The sequence below is a fragment of the Lytechinus variegatus genome, chromosome 1 (assembly GCF_018143015.1).
Source record: "Lytechinus variegatus isolate NC3 chromosome 1, Lvar_3.0, whole genome shotgun sequence".
Lineage (NCBI taxonomy): Eukaryota > Metazoa > Echinodermata > Echinoidea > Temnopleuroida > Toxopneustidae > Lytechinus > Lytechinus variegatus.
This window is the reverse complement of record NC_054740.1, coordinates 36109149-36131354: the sequence shown is the minus strand read 5'-3', so window position 1 is coordinate 36131354 and position 22206 is coordinate 36109149. Positions and strand designations below refer to the sequence as shown.

Genomic DNA, 22206 nt, shown 5'->3' with positions numbered 1-22206 from the left:
GGTATCTGTTTCACTAGGAGAGCTACATGTTTAGGGTCAAATTTGCGTGGAAGATAAAACAAAATTAAAATGTTTTATAAAGGATGTCCTTTTTGCCCCAAATTATGTGTTTAGAGTCCAATATTTGCGCGATATGTAAAGGTAAAACCGACGGACCCGTGACAGAACAATAAAATATTACTTGTTTAGGGGTTCATTTGAGGTACTACTTGCCAAGATTTTCGTTTTGTTTCCAATACTTGTTAAGGGGTGCATTCTCAGAATATGGAAAATATGTGTTTAGGGTGCATTTCGAATTCACATGGTCGCGCATGGTATCCACTCGTCAATGGAAGTGGCCCTCCCGGGCCCTCTTTTACACACACTCTCTCCCTCTCTCCATCTTTCCCTTCTTTGACCTCTCCTCCCTCTTGCTATTGCTCCTTTCCCTCATTCTCCCCTCTCTCTGTAGTCGTGTGCATACTGTTAAGAGTTAAATGGCAAGCTACACTAGTATTGTGTCTTATGAATAGGATAGGGAGTCAACACAAATGAATTCCGCAGAGCAAATCAGTTCAGTTTAAGGACATTTTAATAGCTGATATCTTCTGTTTGATTATTATGGAAAGAAGGTTGATAATACATTAGATTACATGTATAATAGGATAAAGCTTTTAACTTAATTCAAGAACATACGTATATATCAGCAGTATTTAAATAGCATAACCAGTTAACCTGGTGCAATATATATATATATATTTTTCACTTTTAAAAGAGAAAATAGTACTAATTTATATACAGATTTTTACCGTCTTACAAAATGAGCTGTTACAGCAAATACAAAAGTAATCTTAAACTGGACAAGACAATTCACAAGAATACAAAATAACAGATCAAAAGGCATTCATTCTTTATCAAGCGCCACAAGCAGTGTGCAATACATTCCTTTATCAAGATACCCTTAAGAGTAGAAAGGCCATATATGTATTTACAGAGACCCTGTGATCCCCCCTTTAATAAATTAAAGCTCATTATAAACACTAACTTGATTCCAACATTGATTTTCTAAAAAACCCACTACAGCCTATTACAATTGCCCTAGAAACCTTTTCATGGGAAGTCACATGATCAGTCAAGTCCTCGCCGTTGGGAGCAAACTTTGGTCAAAATTTTTGAAGGAAAGAGTTTCTATGACATGCACTATTCCACACAAATTCTGAGGAACAAAATTCTGTCAAAATAAGAATGGATGAATGAATGGAAAACGACTACGATGCATGAATTGATCTCTATGAATGAACGTCTACACCAAAATTCATATGAATATTACAAATGACTTGAATCATGGTTATCTAGAGATTCTATAATGGAATAATATCAAACTGGGATATATTTGTGTCAGAATGCCTTGGTAACGAACATACACAATCGCAACGCAAAATACCAGTTACTGTTAACAAAACCTAAAACTGACAAGTAATACCATAAAACCCAAACAAATCTATAACCAGTAAAACTGATTAATCCTCATAGCTCTGCAATGTCTGCTACTTTCAGCCACTGTACATATAAGTTGTCACAATGCAATGATAAGTATTTTAAGTGATTTATTATAATTGGTGAATGAATGATAATCGGAGAAGATTCATAAAACAAATGAATACATTCCTGCTGTTATCTTCTACAGTACGTAGGTCTGAAAGATCAAGGTCAAGTGTTTTGTGAATTATTTTTTTCTTTTATCTAAAAATGAATACAAAATTGATTTGGCTGAATTATTATCAAAACTTTCATGAGAGAAAATAGTTTTTCCACCGCCATGCAACTGAAAAATCACATTTCTAATTGCAAGCATTTCATCCTCGAATTGGGAAGAATTGGTATTCACAAAATACTTGACAATTATGTTTGTACATAAGTATCTGATAAAAAGAATTACTAGAAAATGCGGTACAAAATATTTCATATGATTTACATGAATACACCTCTTTAGAACACAGCAAAATCAAAATGAATACATTCAATACTAGGAAAGCCGGCTTGAGTTTGCATGAACTTTACATAGAAATTTGGAAATCAGTAACTGGAAAACAAAATGTTTCATTTAGTCCACTTTCAGCTCATGATTCTAATAGCAATGTAGTTATTTGGTCTAAATAATTTTAAAAAATGAGAAAACAAGCTTCCTGTTCCAAATATACAAACTATTTTGTTATTGTTACAAAGAGAAGGCATCGGTTGGGTGTTATGTCCATAAAAAACACATTTCTGAATATGCAGATACAAAAAATTAGTTTCTACTTCTTAGCTCAAACTTACAAATATTGCAAGTTAAAAAAATACAAACAACTTGAAACATTTTAAATATGGCACTTCTATCTATACAGATATTACAGTGTTTTTCATTATCCCATGCCAATTTTTCAACATACTGATGCCAATATAGATATGATATAAACATATCAAATTGACTAATTATTTCATGTGTATATGTAAATGTATCATATGAAAGACGGATAAATGTTTGTGTCAACAATCTGTTTGAGAGTAGAAAGCTTGTTTGTAGGCCCGGTTAAATAACTGAAATTAGTATCAACAGGCCAAGGGTTTTATGACTGAAAGACCAAAGTATCTTGCTACTTTAGCTTCTATCACTCTTTTCAATTGCGCTTCTTTTTTAAAGCTCTTGACACATTATCAGCCTTTCATGATGTTTTCCGATATAAGTTTTAAAATCCCTTGATAAAGGCAGCATCAAATCTATATCAATAAGACTAGTCCAGCTAGTTGGGAGATCCAACTGCCATTTCAAGTTATGACCATACCACACACACAAAGAAACAAATGGTTGGAATCGTGAGTCTCTTGCTCGTTTCAGCAATTTCTCGTAATTTTAGACTTGCTTTGATTCCTGTTTGCAAGTATCACTTTCGTAGAGGCCTCTACATCATTTTCTGTCAAGCAGAGATCGTGAAGAAGCGTCAACAGGTCAATGTTTCATAAATAACATTGCATTCTGGTCCATCCAAGACATATGTATCTTACCACAATAGCAGTTGTCAAGACTACTGGATCGCCTCACCAATTCAATTGGTTATTTCCATAACAGCTCATAAAGCCATCTCCTTGTAAAGGACACTGCTTATCCAGCTCATTGATTAAGTACAGTCCTTAATGTGAACAGTCTCCAATGTTCTTGTTATCTTCAGTCATCAAGGTGCGTTCTTCTCAAACTAAGAACAGTCACATGACATTGCAGCATGAAGGTCAGGTCAGCTATGACGTAGGGGTCATCATCAGCAGTATGAACTAGTCGCATTGGAGTTGATCTCCTCTGAACCAACGATCCCAATCGACGATGACGACATCGCAGCCTCTTCTTTGAAACCATGGACATTGCCATTGGTGTCCCTGCTGTTTTCACTATCCGAGCTCAGGCTCATCTGCTTGAGGCTCTCACTAAGTGCTTCCAGCTGCTCCTCACCTAGTTTGACTTTATCATCAAGTTCTTGACCCATAATGAGATGCCTAGGAAGCATCTGGGTATAGTAGGTGAAGTTGTCATGCTGATCGTTGGAGATCTTGTTGAGGAGCATGGAGCTGATGGTGGAGTGACGACGGGTGATACTCTCCTTCAACATCTTGGCATCCTGGTACTGTGAATTGATGGTCACCTTCAACTTCTCAAGATTCACCTAGAAAAGAAATACAAAGATTCATGTAAATTTCAGTTTTCTACACACTTCAACTTCACTATATGCATTGACCAAAGAAATCAAATATTTTCCTAAAATATATAAACATATAATATATTCAATGATATAAAATTGCTTCACTACACCTTTTATCAGAACATGGCAAATACGAACACTAAATAGCACCTAGTTCGATTCTATGGAATGATACATTTTTATTAGAACAGATGTGATACAATATCTCAATGGATTATATAGACCACATAAATCTGCCCACTTGCATTTTATTTTTCAACAATAGTCCAAATTGCATGATAATATGTATTCCAACAATGCTCAAACATTTAAAACACGTCTTATGATTTTTTTTATTAACACATTAACTACTGAATTCTGTATTTCCCAGTCTTTGTACAGAGAAAACCTAGTTCCAAAAGGCAACAGGTTATGAAAGGTCTCACCTTCTCTTCTTCTTCACTATTCTCCATGCTACCTAGCACACTCTCCACCTTACTCAGCCGACGGGACAGGGATAGAAGTAGCTTAGTAACCCTCTCAATGTCTGCAATGTACATGTTGCACTTGTTGTATTCACTGGCCTTGCAGTTCGCCTTTACACTGTCCATTACTTGCCTGTTGGAGGAATAAATACAAAAGATGTTGAAGTTATGACAAGGGAGTGTATCATAACAATCCTCCACTCTCGCACTAATTTTCTTTTCAAGAAGAAATTATGTTCTGCGAAATTACAAATCCCTACGTAAGTAATTTAGCATCCAAAAATATGTTCCAGTAATGTGTTAAGTTGAGTATCTTTACGAAACACCACCCTGAGTCCCCTAACACAAAGGGAGCGATTAAATTGTACACTTTATTTTCATGATTGATTGTACATAATGCAATCAATCATAGAAAAATGCTAAGCTAAGCTTTTGTATTATATGCCCCTGGTATCAAATTAATTTCAATGGGAATGTAAGGGATAGACCTACCTGCCCATATCTTCAAGATTTGTCATTTCCTCTGCAACCTCCTTCTGCAGATCCTTGATGTCTATCAACTTCTTGCTGATCCGGTCAACGAGCTCCTCCTGTTAAATTGATTTAAAAAAAAAATAGTTGACTAATATCTTTCCTCCATATGCAAATCACATACACATCACCTTAAATAGTAAATAATGGGCTCCAATAACAAATCTTATGAACTATCTTGTGATTAATGCAAAAAAAATAGATCTACAAAAGTATACAAGCAAGGAAATAAGGACGATTAGTCCTTGCCAACAGTCAGTCCCAGGACATTTCCAAAGTCTAGTAGTAAACATAATAGTTCAGAAAATAATGAACTTAGGGAACTCATAGAGTGCTCTTTCATTTTTAATCTTATTTTATTTTGTAACTAATGGACACATGGTTGAGAAAAGCAATTTCATCTCTTTTCTTCTCTCAAGTTGGTCTGCTCATCCTGTTCTCTGTTAATTTGTATCATGAAATATGATTTCAAAATGTGACTATTTACCTGTGTCTTTCTCAGCTCTGTGTTGTTATTGCCAAGATCGTCGCTCTTGTTCATGGTCTGAGCTCTCTGAAGGATGATAGCCTTAGCAGGGGAGATCCTAAGATACCTGGAACTTGATAAGACCAGGTTCACACACTCACTAGGACTCCTCTGTTCAGCTACCGTCTCACTCTCGCTCCTGATCAAAGAGAAAAGGAAAAAAGCTGGTTACCACCCAAACAGATTCATGTTTCGATTAAATGGTTCAATTCAAATTGACTGGGGAAGGGGAATGGATATAGCAATTAAATTTTGAAAATGTTTGTATAGAATCTTTTCATATTCTGGATAAAACAAGTCATCTTTGATTAAAAACATAGATCCCAAAAAAGATGAATATAATGTTAATGTCGGCTCTTGTCTTCTTACATAGTATTGCAATCTTAGTGTAAAAAATCTGGATTTGAAAGGGTATTTGATGGCAACCCAATCGAAAAATCTTTGTTACTGAACTTTTAAAAGGATTATTGAAGATTTAGAAATACATTTCAAACTTACTTTGTGGGTGTGGTCACGTCCATGGTCATTGTGACAGTTCCACCGATTGATTGACTCCTCTTAGACTTGGGTAGAGGGAAGAGATCAGATAGGATGGTATTGCTTGGAGTCAGTGCTTGCAGGACCCACTTCAAAACAGGATCAGAGACCTCACTAAGCTCCTTCTCCGTCTTCTCCTGTTCTCTGGTAAAGATATTGATCCCGCTGTCACACACGTCTAAGGCTTCCTCTTCTTCCTCGTCTTCTGCAACGTCCAAAGGCTCTGGTTCTGCTGGACTGCGACGGATGGGTGACTCTACAAGTGTTGTAGGACGGGTGGGGACTGGGGAATCCCTATGCTCAGAGAAAGGGATGTTCTCTTGGACGCTGGGAAGTCGGGGGACGTGCTGTGGTGATGTTGCAGGCTCAACGTCGTGGTTGTCGGGTGATGATCGCCCAGAGATGATAGAGTTGGGTGATATCGATGGTGTCGTCTCTTCTACTTTGGCTAAGGGTGTAGGTTCTACCTGGACCTCAAGAGAAGGTGCTCTGTGGAAGATACAAAACAGAAATGGCAATCAATATTTTTTCTCAAAAAGAATGCAAAAATATTCATATGCCATATAACGTTGAGTAAAGGCACATAGAACATAAAGAGAGATGGGGAGGGATAAGAAACAAAAATCCTACTTGGCGATTACAGTTTGAGAAGCAGAAGTAGGCATCCTGTTTAGATCTCCTAGTGGTCGTGTGATTCTAAATGACAATAAATTGATTTAGCCACCCTTTATATACAAGATGTAAGGATGAACACGATACACACTAGGTAATGATTTCATATAGACTTGATGCCATCTGCTAATTATATCATCATCATACGAAGAATGACATGGGCGTTTAAGATCGCAACAGCTTTAGTTGTAACACTACAGCAATGGAATATAGTACTCGTAAGTCGTAACACATAGACCAGGTTGGATCATTAGAGGATACTTGATTAAGATCCGAGCATCTCCGGAAGCTGGGAATGAGATCGGCTGACAGAGAGGGTGGTAACCGGAGATGAAGACCGGTGACTGATCTCATTTTAGCTATCTTAATCATAATAGACACATTGGCACAGACGGGGAGGATGTGGTATGAGTGGTATGTGATTCAGTGAAGAAGATTCTTAGCTATCTAGAGGGTTTGCTATCGCTTACTGGTAAACACTCATCATAAAGAAATAGACTAAGGTGATAGTGAAGAGGATGTGAAAGTGGTGATAGCTGCTGATGATAAAGGTTTCATTAGTAAGAGAAATGATTGCTATACAAAAGGAGAAGAGGACAAAATAAAGAGGATGTAAAACAGATAACTGAGAGAGAAAGATGAAGTGAAACACCAGTGTGAGAAGAAAGGTGACGAGAGAGAGAGAGAGAGAAAGTGGAAGAAGTTCTAACTGGAAATAACTGAAGAAGGAAAGAGATTGGCAAAGAAACTAAGTGAGAGAAAGAGAAATGTTTTCATTAGAACAATGATCAACAATCCTTCATGTAATTGCCCCTACTAATTGCATTGGAAATTTAAAGCTTTACTTGAATTATTTGTATTTCATTGTCTCCTAATAATAATCATACCGTAGCCTGTATTCCATGAATATGTCACAAAGGGTTACACAAACACTAACATGACAACATCCATCATTTCACGTATTACACTATAACCTTTCTGTTCCAAAATATGAAAATACAAATCTCGGGTTCAGAGAATCCCATTGGATTCATCTCCCCTTGGATGTATTTCCAAGATAGAACATCCAATTTAAACTTATATAGAAATATCACTTTCCACTTGCACAGAAAGTCCTGAAATGCTACACTAATGACACCAAGAAACTTGACAAACCAAGACACCTAGTTTGTGACCCTTGAACATTTGCATCTTGGGAATGCTGTCATCATGGCTGTCATTTTTTTCTTCAAAATGAACAAGGTTTTAAAACATAGATTTCTCAACAACAAGACTAGCAAGAAACAAAAAAATTGTGAAAATTAACACTCTTCTGACAAAGAAAGAAGAGAACCATCAGAATATATCTTTCACCAAAAATTTGTCAAGATTGAGAAAGACTTCTCCTTGAACCTGATGACAATCAGAGAGGTCACCATGACAACCTGATGATGGATTTGACTTCAAGATGAGGGGCAAAAACAGGTCCATTCCATTACTGTTGACCTAATTGATCATAAGCAGACTGCAGTGACTAATGAATTGATGTACATCCATTCCCCAAAATGTGATAATCTAAAGATCACTCTGCTGATGGTTTCTTGTTTGACTTTTAGGGAGTCTCAAGATAACATATAGAAACATACAACATTCAAGGTGGACCTTCCTGATACTGATTACACATTCCCAACCCTACAAGACTACCCTCCCCCCCAAAAAGAGAGAAAAAATAAATAAAAAAAACAACAAAAAAGAAAAAATGTTCCAACTAAAAAAAATAATAAATTTATTGAATGGGCATGCATGAGTCATTAAGGTTACTAGACATTGAGTACTTGCAGTGTAGAAGAAGTCAAAACTTAGATCTGCTTCACGATGCAAAGTAAAAATACAAACAAAGAATTAAGATAGAAAACATTCCACTGGCTACTTCAGTTGAGTGACCCTTTGGTGACTTATTGCTTGGTCGGTAAGTTAACTTTAAACTACAAACAGTAAACTTAGCTTACTTGTAAGCCTGCACATCTGTACAATTTAGGTGTAATGGCATTAGTTAAATCGAATGGAAAAAGTTTAAACTTAGATTTTGAAAGAAGAATAATTATAAATCTTGCAGGTTTTCAAATTATAATTGCAAACAATGTGCATACAATTATGCCAAGTAAAGTCCAACAATGTCAAAGGACTAAAGGAAGTCAAAAGTGTCTGATACGAAGGATTAAATATGAAATTGAGTATGTAGAATTATATTATGATATGAAAAGTTACAGAATTTGAGAAAAGAAATTGGCCTAGACCTATGACTTTGATAAGGACTTTATGCAAAATGAATGGGTTTTTGGATGAATGATGGTCCCATGAATTCAGTTTGGAGTTGCTCTGCGGCTAAATCCTTGATCTAACAGGGATGGAATGTGGCCAAAGGGGGTTGATAAGAGATTGATGTAGAGAGAGACAGGCAGGAAATATACTAGGGAGAAGTGACACCAGGCATGTCGGCCTTGGGTCATGATGGCTTTGAACTAGACCATGAGGGGTAGGGCCATTTCCCCAATGGTGAAAGACGAGTGAGAAGGAATTTTGCTTCATTCTCCTTGACTCTTTCAATGAGAAAGCAGCAAGTTGCTTGGAATTGGTGGTGGTAAACAGCTCACACTAAAATGGAAATCCTTGTTAGTACTCAGTTGTTTACCTTCAAGAAATGTCACTTTCTACGAAGAAGAGGTCTATATAGTGTCACCTCATTTACACCAAACTGAGAATAAGAGGCCTCAAATATGAAGAAGGTAGTCCTACCTTGATAGCAAAAAGGCAATGTTAGTGATAATTTGGGAGCCCTATTTTTTACATTACACACCCCCCTCAACAAAGAAATCCATTTAAAACATGGAGGAATCAGTCTTCAGACCACCATTAACCTCAATGCTACCTTGTTCCTTGACTGTAGCACATGAATAAATCTACTGTTGCTTTAGTTTCAATAAAATCACCCTCCATAATAAAGTATAGCAGCCCACACACATAACCCAAAGAAGCTGTACTACACTTGAAAGTGCCCGAAATCCTTCAGTATTTCCCCTACAAATTACCGCAGACCATCAAACACAGATGCCCCTTTGTGAAAATAGTTCCTCCAGTGACCCCTATCAAAGTGTCCCCAAGGAGCGCTATAAATCTCAAGATGTACAGGTTCTTATCCCTTCCTAAACTTTGAAAAATTCCATGGAGCTTCCCTGCCCCTTGCTGCATCCCGCTAGAAAAACACCCCTCCACCTCAATAAGCTGGAGTGACCTCCCTTCTCATACATGCTTCTAGTGTTAGGATCCACGGTTTGAAGCTCCTTGTCTATGCTTTCAAGATTCTTGAATATTCTTTCTTTTTTTTGGAGGGGGGTGGTGCTATGACAGTGAAACCGCCAAATAAATGTTCAGCTGTTCAAACAGGAAATCGCTTGTTTCAGATCACTCCTAGATATCACATTTATTGCCCCAAAGAACATAAAGAATGTGGGTGTAGTTGTGTTTTCTGCTCACACCATGAGAATGAAACAAAATGGTAATACTACTTTGAACATCACAACAGATCTTCTTCATTCTGAGATCAGCATCAAAATGTATGGATTCTCTAATTCTCTACAGAATTTTGAAAAGCTAAAAAGACTATAAGTTAAACAAGACACTATCAACAATATAGGCACATTGAATCATTCACTATAATCTCGTTATCAGCTTTCAAATAACATAAGCCAATTTTACATATTGCTTCAAAGACACATCTTTATAATGTCTGAATGGTAAGACTACCATACTTGATATCTTCAGATATGCAGACTACCTATGACCTCATGTGGCCTGTGCCCTCAGGCTATGATGACCTCATCTTACAAACACAAATAGGAAGACACCAAGCAAGATGGTGCAGTGGCCCTCTATTTGAAATAAATCATTATAATAGGGTTGTTATATTGTTTCAGGAGAAGAAAAAAAACCCTGAACTATATATATGATTCAACAGGAAGCAATAAAGAGAATGAAACATATGGCCAGGAGCAACTATAAAGATTTATAATTTTATATCTCGTTATCTGCAAGACCATATTTCATATTGGACTCTGATTCTGAAGTATTTTCAGACTCACAGTCAATAACTTTCATTTAATGTTAATCTTAACTTCCATATTAACTAGCAATTACTAGTAGGTCTATGTCCTTTCCAAATTTGAATATATTTTTCAGGGTGGTGGGGGTATAACTTGTCATTTAGATTTTTTTGTATTACAGAAGGTAAAGGGTTATGACTTGAGGAACAATGTTGCATGTGAATGAACTTGAATGCCCCTCCTTTCTCTGAGATAGGAATCAATTTCACACTTGATTTATCTTTCCCCATTTATTTCAGGTAATTTGAACCCAAAATAGAGCGTTGGCAATGCAGAAAATTGACAGAACACCTCTACCAGCAAAATGGAGTATGAAAAGGTGCTATAAATTTTAAGTTGGACATCTAGCAGGGAGAATTAAAATACCAAGTTCACAATTTCTGACCTTTTCCAGCAAGTGCAAGGGTTCAATCAAGGATTTAGGGTGCAAGTCCGAGAAATAGGAGCCGTAATCTGTAAAATGACACTAATCACTTGCCGAAACCCACTGGCACACCAACAAAATGCTAAATCATCCAAGGGTTTTCAACACAATGCCAATTTTCCTGAACCAATTCAAAGATAAACTAGAATTTAATTCGTCAGGCGGACGAATTAGGTGGTCTGTCTTTATACTCGCAATCATGATCACTATTACCATGTTCATGCATGTCAATATGATCTTCATGATGACAACGGAATGCTCATTATGGATGGAATACTTGTGAAAGACGGGAGATGATAAAGCTCTGTGAAAAGGGTCTCTTTGATGTATGACAGTGCATGTTATATGAAAAAAGCAATTATAATCTGTTTTATCTTGCTAAATTTAAACTTTTATGCCTTTTAATTATCATAAAGGATCATGTAAGAGGTGGCAAAAAGAAAAAAAAATTGAAAAAAAGATCATCTTGTTCACCCCAGGACTCGAACCTCCGCCCTCGAGAAAGCAAGTCAAATGCGTTATCCATTGAGCTACGATATTCCCCATAGAGATTACACGTAAGCAATTCTGAGAATTACAATACCAATTTTGCAAGTGAAAAACGGGCATGATCCCGGCATCTGATCAAAAAATGGAGGGCACACTTCCGAAAGCGTAGGATCTCAGCTACTGCATGGTAAAAGCTCAGGGAAAACCGACAAGAAAAAATGGAGATATGGCTCACGAAATAGAGGAATGTCGAATCTAGTTATGAGAAAAAGTCATGTCCCATAGAGATTACACGCAAAATGAGGAAAAATGACATGCCTCTTTTCATCGCTATTTTACGCAATGATGCGTTTCTCAAAACGAAAATTCATGTTAAATGACGAGAAAGAGTAGCTTCTAAACTACAATATATGAAAATCTGGGTGAAAAACGATCTATATTCAAGAAGTTACAACCAAATTTGCATAAATTTGATGACGTGATTTTAAAAAAATTAAAATTTTTAGTTTAGGCGCCATTTTGATGACGTCACGATATAATTGAGGGACATTGGTGACATGAAATGAAATCTACAACTCATACTCTATCGATATATGAAAAAAAAAATTGGCGTCAACGGACTATTTAAAGAGCTACAGTGAATTTTCAAAAGGCATGTTTTTGCCCATATATGGCCTATAGTGAGAGCTCGCGCGCACACGTGCTGCAAACTTTAACGGGTGTTAATTTCGTTATTAATGGTCGTAGAAGGTTGATCAAGGTATCAAATTGTTCAAAATTTTATTATCAATGCAATGATGTAAAAAAAACGGTGTTTATGTGTTGCGTTCAGGCGTTACGCGCGGGAACGCGCGCGCGTACGTGCGCGCGCGCAAATTTTTGAAATGCTTAAAATGACCTGAAACGTACCCAAAAATTTTTATAGGCCATTTGGAGAATTTTTTTACCTTTGACGCACGCGTACGCGCGCGTCATGACCTCTACATGACCTTTTATGACATTGACATTTGACCCTTGACATGAAGTTAATGTCATGTAAATATTGTTAAGTTTTGATAATTGATAATGAAGATATGATCAAATGAAGAATTTTACAAAATGGCGCGTAGATGACGTCATCATGACCATATGACCTTGAAAAGCTTATTTTGAGGTCTCTATGATAGATTCTATATATGACGAAAAAATCAGCAAAATTGATTCAGCCAATTTCGAGAAAAGTTGGCGACAAACATAGGTGCCAAGAATAAAGAAAGAAATAAAGAAATAAAGAAAGAAAATTCTGACGAAAACAATAGGTGATCTGTCATAGACAGACCACCTAATGAGACATGGAATATAAAACCTGTATGAAAACCTTTGAACGGAAACAAACCTCAATGTTGTGCTTTGACAACAATAGCAAGTACTATGTCATTGGTTTCCGAATGGGTTGATCATTCACTCTACATAGTTTTTATTGTAATTTTGAGGTTTTCAATCAGAAGGCAATGTTCTTGACTGGATTTTGTAGTTCATCAAAATAAGGTCATTCCCTTCCCGAAGCCAATGCTGGGACTGAAGGAATTATTTACAACAGAATCCACAAAAAACAGTGCACGTCATCCAAGTAGAGGTCAATGGTAATTTGCAAGTTTTCATCTCCATCTTTTTGCACACATATTCAATCATTTCCATTAACATATCAAACAGGAAAATTCTAAATAAAATATATATCCTTAAATTCATAAAAAGACCAGATTTCCTGTAACATTGCCACAGAATAACTATCAACAGTAATGTTATTGGTCAATGAAATGATCTTTGAGTAATGATCAGATATAAATAATTAAACTTCCATCTCACACCTAAATTTAAAGGTTTCCTTATTTCAACTTTAGTAACAAAAGGCGGTTTCAAACCGCCTCGATCACAAGAATCCCCGTTAAATTACGAGAACTTTTTAAAGCTAAAAAATACTCGTTAATTATTCCTGCATTCAGACCGCCCCGAAACACATCCTTCAGAATAAGTTCCCGAAGTTACGAGCATGCGCAGTGTGGTCTGATAAGCAGGCAAGGCGGGAGATTCAAAATCACGAGCCCAGCAGCCACCCACGCCGCCGCGCCCAACGACACGCTGGGATAAAAGTTCCCGTAATTTGCTTTCACATCGCCAAAATACCTGCGACCTTGGAAAAATCCCCACGAAAGTTCTCGTAATTTCGCCAAGTACCTACTATTTAGCGGGTATTTTCTTTCGGGGAGATTACGCGTAGTTTGCTTTCACATTACCAAAATACCTGGTATTTTCTGATCGGGGTAAATTTCCCGATCAGAGAATACCTGGAACTGGCGAACTTCGAGGCGGTCTGAAACCACCTAAAGAACAAAAAATCCAACTGGTCCTTTTAGAGTACTTGGTACCTTGAATGAATCTTGTTTAAGTGGTTAATTAACTTACCAAGATCTGTCCAAATCACACAGACAAGTTATAATACAGAGATAATAACACCTGGTAAACCACACCACTCTAAAATACACTGTCTATCTCAATCAACAAACATGCAGTCCTTCTCAGGGCGAAATACCTAATGAGAGGCTTTCAAAGATGAAAAGGAACTTGGACAATACAAACCGCTTGACCATCACTGATCTCCTGCCGGCCAGCCACAATCGGTCAGTTATCAATGTATGCTCATCCTATAATCACACAGGAGTTACATCACCAGCTTGATATATTGGGGCAAAAGGGGAAAAACTGGGTACTTCATTGCGACTATTTGCTAACTGGACAAGACTGAAAATATGTAACAAAAATCTAAACACTGATTTTTAACATAAACAAAAACATTGAAATTTTGAATATCAATAATTTTGGTAATAATAGAGCGGGACATGACTTATATTGATTTGAAATACGGAATCAATATTAGTGAATGCACTATTCAGAAATGAAAAACATCCTCTATCCTCCCTTACTGAATACAAGGCTATGCACCTCAAGCAAGCACATTAACATATTAAAAGAAATGGCTGAGTAAAAGGTTTGTAACAAGTCAATAAAGCTTAAAATAGTTTAAACTGTCCCATTTTCTATCCTTTTGAAATAATGATAACAGGCTTGGAAATTTGTATACATGCACAGTAGGGGTACTTTAATATTTTAAGCTGGGAGAGGGATATTGTGAAGTATTCAACTCAAACGAATGCAAAGCAAATTTACTTTCCACTTAGGAAAATGAAACAGGGAATTTCAGTCCGTACCATGGTTAGAATTCACAAATCAAAGCTGTACAGAAGATTCCTCTGTTCATCTTGGGTGAAATTCCAATTAGATGCAGGCCTATTCATTCATGAAGAGGTTGACATAAAGCATAATGTGAAACATTTCATGATTATAATAAGCAAATGAATACCTCTCCATTATAAATAGACCCACTACCATGGCATGTATGCTGTAATTAGAAGCAAAGTGAGAAATTTGGGGGTTATTTTCTCACTTAACAAGGCCTTCTCGGATGTAGTGATGGTGGTCATCATCATGGGGGGGGGTCACTTGTAATGTATTACAATAGTAAGACCGATACTATCAATAAAATGATTTAAGCTTTACTAGATATGATAATTGATGACTGAACTACATTGCACCATTCAAGAAAAGATAGGTCTAGGCCTACATAATCATGAGAATTTATCTCTTTACTGTGCAGTTATTGCACTACAAATCTTAAATAGATCGAGGATTATCAATTCAGGCATCACAAAGTAGGCCACCATCTTGTAAGAAACTTTGTCCTGTCATAAACTTCAGTAATTCACCTTTTTCTTTCTTGACTTTGGACCCCTATGCAATCTGAGAGTTTGGAAGTTCACATATTCAAAGGTTATTCAACTTGGTGACTTGCATCAGAGTTTATCGCCACGTAGGAATCCTAGGCACTCCACACTTGAGATTTAGCTTCGTTTTAATTCCAGGACCACAGAGAATAGGGAAGAACTATTTTTCAAGAGGAATTTATCAAAAATGGCTGGCCAGGAACAACTTGACTTGTAATCCTGAATTGAAGATGGGCTCTTTGTCATACTTATTTTGATACCGTCTAAAATTTGAATGTTATGGTAATACATATGGTTCACAATATTATTCACTTAAAGTGCGACTTAAATTTGTATGCATCATTTTCTTTATTTATTTTTACACTGATCTCCTCCATCCCCACTCAATAATCTGAAATTTTCAACAAAGCCAAAGCTTCATGGCATCCAAAAGTTTTGCTCTAGTTTCCCTGAATTATCATTTATTTAACAAACCTATGCAAGAGAGCCCAAACTGCCTTCTACAAGATCACCTTGTGTACTTCATTTTTATATAGGCCTAAATGCTTTCCATCCCTTTAGAAAACAGTTACAAGAGAATTGAATTTAGACTCAACCAGAAGTCGGAAAGATTTGAAAATCAAATAGGATCAGGATTAAGAAGGGGGAAAGTCTGCAACCACCGCCCTGAAGAGCTAGTAATGAGTGAAAATCTTCTCAATCTCAGGATAATTATAACATATATCCATCATAAAGAGGATTTTAAATGGAAGGATTCGTTCTGGTTTATTGTCTGCTATAAAGCCTTAGTAGATTGCCAGGTAGTCAAAGCGGGGATCTACTGCAGCTCAAAAACTAAATGAATAAGACACCCTTTTTGCCAGAGGTTTTAGGATGTTCCGAGTTTGTTGTAAGGTTTCTTAGTTTTTAGCAACTTTCTGTATAGAATCTGTTAACACCTTGCCAACAGGTTTTGGGGGTCAATGTAAGCTAATCGTGATTCAAGAATTATGAAGTCATTGGAGTTAAGAATTATGAAGTCATTGGAGTTAAGAATTAATTTGAACTTTTGAATACGATATGTCATACACCAAGATTCTTGTATAGTTTCTCTTGAAACTTTCCCTCTGGAAATCTTGAAGAATTTTGTTTACAACCACATTCCACAGTATTCAGTTTTGGGTGATCTTCAAATGAAGTCAACTTTCAATGAACAAAACATTGCTTTTCATTCTAGACTTTCGGTTCCCTGAAGAAGCACAGCTGTGAAGGGCATTATAAAGAAACAAGAAAATGAACTAATCAAGTTGTTTACAAAAAAACTTGTACAGGTATCGGGAGAAATAAGAAAATGGCAACAATAAAACGTGGATCTCTGAAAAGGATAATTTCAACTTTGATTCTTTTCAAAAAAAGATAAAACCACTGGCCAATTCAGTAAGAGGAATTGCATGGCATAAACCGATGTCTAACCAACCTGCTTCAGGAACGAGCAGACAATTTGCTAAATGAAGCATGGTTTTTGTCCTCTGCTTCCAAGGAAATTACAATGCTCACAATCCGGGTCTGCAATAAAAGCACAATGTTTCCATACCATGCAAAGTTTTCATTGAAAGTTGTTTATGTCAATTGATAACAAGGTATCACAAAGAGTCCACATTGGCGGAAATTCCTGAGGATCTCCCAAGCATGGCTACACAACACCAACGTAAGTGGCAAGCGCCAATTTTATGGCAATATTGACTACATGAAAGGACTGTAGCACAATAGCAAATCAGGTGTTTTCAACAAGTCGTGAGCTAAGTTTCTTGTTCCATGCTACGAGAAGTACGTCATCAGAGGGGAAGGAAAATAAATCAAGATGTTTGTAATATTCTGATGGCCTTCTAAGGGTAAAATATCTAATATTAGGTACTCACCAGTAAGAATTCTCCCAAAGACTTCTGTTTACAGATAATGAAAAATTGGAAAATATAGCCCTAGTTGTAATCTAGCAACTGATGGCAAGGCCTCAAACTTAGGCCAAAAACACAGAATCTAACCCAGCACCAGCATTTCGGTAAGTTTTTGTGGAAAATAATACGGAGCAAATCTTGTAGTCTCATATCGCAGACACAGCAGCTGACTATACCAACACAGGCTAGTTCCTGGACTACACAAAGGACTGGACTATCCCTGACTGGACTTGATCCTGGTGAGTCATGATGAAACCACAATGATCCTTCACATCCTCTCTGGTCCCCTCATGACACATTCCAATGACATGTACACATGATAAAGGAGCTTACAGGTAGGGGAAACTCTTACGATAAGCTTGGGGTATTCCCAATCCACCACAGAAGGAATATCTGTTCAACAATTCATTAATCCACTTCCTTTAAAATACTATTGACATACAAAGTGTAGATATGGCATGATAACTTTATGGATAACTTTTGGTGTCTAAAGAAATAAGTCACTGGACCAAGGCAATTTCCCAGCATTGTCTTGTCTCCCATAGCAAAGGCATCATAAGATAGCTTTACAGAGAAAGCATATTTCTGGAAATGATGGCATTGAAAAAGTCAGTACCCTTCAAAGATAGGCCCCTACATATTTTCTGTATTACGGTTATAATTTTCCAGGTATGAGCATTTTACAGTTATCCCACAAGCATCCCGACTTCACAGAAACATGATCAAAAAGAAAACCTTCATTATTCAAAAAATATTGTATTTGCTATGGCTTCTATAGCAGAACTTGAAGATATACTGCATTGGGCACAATGAACATCCAAAGTTTGCTAATTAGCAATTACTTTACGGTCAGATTTAATCTTGAACACTACCATGAAATGCAACAATGAAGCACCATATTCCTGACAAGAAATGTGGACAAAAACCAAACAAAACCAACCAACAACTATAGCCTTGATTCTGGTGACTTATCTCATTATGATCTGGATTGATAAGGACTGAAAATCAGGCCATAAAATGTAACATGATAGCATTTTCAGTGTACATTAATGTTAATTAGCATAGAAACAAATTCCAGAAGTGACCACTGACCAGTCAACATGATGCATAATTCCATAAACACACAAAATTTTTAAAATCTCAACAGAAAGTATTAGGAAGAAATTATGAAGCAGGGGCACTGTACCAGCATCACTACCACATCTATTGTATCAACTCAATTTTCAGTTATCCCACTCCTTTAATAAATTTCTCTATTCTGCTATTACCTCCGGTTAGAATTTGAGGTTTGTGGACGAAAGCTCCATATGCAATTTGCATGATGGGAGTTGGGACCTCACAATGAGACTCATTTTACTTCATTTAATATTCACAGCCCAAGGCAAAGATAAATCACGAGAAACCAGCAAGATTTCCTTTGTTTCGCAGATGTCAAACAGCCGCAAAGAAGATTAGGCATTCATGCCTCAAGAAATCCTGTAAAAAATTGGTTGGCGATTGGATTCTAGCAGGCGAGCCCATTAAAAGATGACTGTTAATAATGGAGAAGCATGAACTTGATAGCCAAATTATTCAAGATGTGATGAGTTTGTTGAGAGGGTGGTTAGGAGCATCCATTGTTCCTCCAACATCTTGCACAATAGTGTGGGACTACTGATGAGTCATCAGTGCAAGACCACAACCTGTCTATCAAAACAGAGGTTTGCTAAGGACATCTTCAAACATGAAGAGCTGTAAAATGTTGACCAAGCCTGACCAGGGACAGGGCATTGAGTTTTAATTAGAATTTTAGGATGGACTTTGATCCACAAATTACACAAAAATTAATTCCCTCCTGCATCAATTCAAAAGGAAAATTTCCACACACATACAGACAAGATAAATACAAAGAAAATACTTGGCTTGCAAATAGCATCCCATCTAGAATGCATATTTCATCATAACAGCATATGTACTTGGTAACTTCATATGATAAGAAACCAAGGAGGTACTGTAAGTATAAATATTGTATAAAATGTGAAAAACATTGTATGAATTGTGAATAATAAACCAAAACATGTTTAATCATTGTTCTCTATTTTCATCCTATGCCCTGTGCAATACATCGATAGTGAATTTCTAGACATTTTGCTCACTGGGAGAGAACTGGACCTACAAATCAAAATGAAATATGAATATCGCACCAATACAAAAAAAGTGTTTTAAGACAGAAAAAAACTTTCAAAGTGGAGCTGACGATGAAAAACCTTCCTGGTGTAAAAATAAATACACACTTGCAAACACCCAACAGATGCAACAACAAAAACATCAATATAGTAGTACTCAAAGGAGTAGTAGTCATATAGTAAAATCATAATTTCATCAGAAATGGTAACCTTTCACAATACACCAAAGATGAATAAAACAGAATTGAAAGTGATATGGATAACAAAGAATGAATAATACTACCTTAAAAGAAAGTAGCAAAGGAGATGAATTCGAAGGTTGGCTTCTAGCCTTCTCCGTGGAGCAGATGTTCTCAAACAAATTTTCAGATTTGAGAAAGTTTCATAATTATATTACAGAAACTGGATAGAAACCACAAAGAGCAAGTGCTGTGCTGGATGATGATCAGTCTCAATGCAATCACTTCTAATGTGTGTTACAAGTGGGTGAACAGGAGCTTTGAATGAGAGCCCAGTGGTGGTGGGAGATTCCATTATAAACTAGAGGGAAGGTTAGGGTTTCCAATTCAGAGGGACTGGGTGAAGATGCAATATTGTGGGGGTTTCAGGCAGATTGATATTCCCTGGCAACTGTCATAAGCTACCGAAAGCCTTCAACCTGATTGGCTCAGAGTAGTTTTGTGAGTAAGAATCGCTGGTAAGATGATTACATGTAATGTTCCCTGATTTTGATATACAGCTATCATGATTGACTTGGGCCAGTCTCTGGGAATTGTTTCAGGACTTTGTGGAATGTTATCAATTTCATGGTAGCATTCGAAAGCTCCATTTCACAATATTATCTCTTGAAATTGAAACTGCTATACCAGAAATATGATATACTGTTTTTATGAACTTATTGAAACACAATGAAAAGAATAGCCTTGGTAAATGTTTATAAGTGCAAATGAATGTAAGAAAAAAAAATGGGGTGGGGTTTCAAGATGTACAGAATTAACATGAGAGAATGTCAGAAAATGGGAGGGGACAACAGGAGTGATGAGCAGGAGGCAGAGGGTGAGGGGGGGAGAGAAGCAATCAAGAGAGAGATAAGGGTGAGGGGACTGCTGAGAGAAAAAAACAAAGAAAGTAAAGGAAAATGAAAATAAAAAGAAACTGATAAAGATGTAGTGGTATACATGGAAAGCAAAGTAAAAACATGAAGAGAACTGGAGCAAAACAGAAAGATAAAGAATGGAGGGAAAATAAAAGGGGGGGGGGCACAAAATAGTAGATGGCCAACATCAACGAATATAAACTCTAAGCACTCCCTCATGATTCCTAATCTAAATGAAGCATCTATTTCATTTCCTGTCATTGAAATATTTGTCCAATTACATTCAATGATTTGCAGCCTGATCAACCCTGGAGGCATTAAAAAAAAATGAGAAAATTTCAATTACAACTCCGAACAAGAAGGGTCTCACAAAGACCCTCTTCACATCAGATTGTATAGATTTATTGAATGGGAAGTCAGAATAGGGTAATTTCTTGTTGCAACCTCACTAACCTGTCTCACTATTAGAAAATAAAATTAGAATTTCAGATAAGTACACCGATAAAAAAAAACAGAAAAAGATAATGGCCCAGGGCTGTACAGCAAAGAAATATTAGGTTATTTCAATGAAATATGTTTCTCTTGAAATATAGGACAGCCATTCATTGCAATTTTCTGGATGAACTACATTTCAAAGTCCAACAAAGAAACTCATTAGACAGTTGATTAGAGATCAATTCCATATATTTCAAAAATGAAGTCAAATATTTTTTCTTCAAAGAAGGTGATCAGCGAGAGGCAAACTGGCAGAAAATTGGATGAAAATGATATTCATAATTTCGTCACAGCGAAAAGTATAGCAAGATCATATAGTAACAATGGGGGACTAGTTGGTAAACACAAAGACTCATTTCATGAGTCACATTCTAAGCCTAAGCCTAAGTTAATCCCGAGAGATCGACTTCATCATGTTTTAAAGGATGCATCTTCCATGACACCTTAAGCTTCATTCAGTAGAATTTCTTATCATGTACGACAGTCTGATTTTCACAGACTGACAAGAGAAATGCATCATTATTGGTCTAATCTGATAATAGTAACGTCTAACCTTGCAGCTTTCAATCAAATGAATGCATGCTCACTAATCCCATAAAAAATGTGAAAGATTCTTATCCGCTATTACATATCGCATGATAAACCTCTTTTTTTTCTTAGATAATGTGATAATATGATTATGAAACAATAAGGTCTGTTTTGGTTAGCTGAGCACCTGTTGGCTACATAGGAACAACATGAATGATTTTTGTTCAAGGATATGCCTGGATGGTTGTGAATATAATTTGGGGGAACCAGAAAAGATGTTTACAGAAGATGTGTTATAGTTGTTGTACTGAACAGTGATATCTTATTGATAGTTATAATTGATTGTCAGATTGTCTGAAACCTCAAAGCCAAACATATGATTGTAATATTAATCCTGGTTAAAGAGGTAGTGAATTTTAAAACATGTAAAAGGTAGCAAAACCTCCGATTTAATATAAACAAATGTCTGCAAACCATTTCAATCATTTTTAATTTACATTAATTCTTAAATTCATTACATCTACAAGAAAGAACATTTTGAAGACACTTCACCCCCATATTGTCCTCAAGGTGCAAACTTGAGTAGATTTAAAAACTACAACCTAAACATGGAGCTAATGAACTTTCATGAGAATGCCATAGATGGCCAAACCTCAGGCCTATCAAAACACAAACTTG

At 36.5% G+C, this 22206-nt stretch overlaps 1 protein-coding gene across 3 annotated transcripts in view; it reads right to left on the bottom strand.

Annotated features, from left to right (window-relative positions):
• Positions 1 to 553: 553 nt before the first annotated feature.
• Positions 554 to 22206, bottom strand: part of LOC121412919 (protein Shroom2-like) — a 39870-nt gene continuing 18217 nt past the window's right edge. For all 3 annotated transcript variants that reach the window (XM_041605683.1, XM_041605691.1, XM_041605697.1), the window contains exons 6-10: positions 5730 to 6257; positions 5193 to 5370; positions 4667 to 4764; positions 4136 to 4307; positions 554 to 3674 (exon numbers count right to left, since the gene is read on the bottom strand). In XM_041605683.1, the coding sequence (XP_041461617.1) occupies positions 3276 to 3674; positions 4136 to 4307; positions 4667 to 4764; positions 5193 to 5370; positions 5730 to 6257 (1375 nt within the window). In that variant the 3' untranslated portion in view covers positions 554 to 3275. The remainder of the gene's footprint in view (positions 3675 to 4135; positions 4308 to 4666; positions 4765 to 5192; positions 5371 to 5729; positions 6258 to 22206) is intronic.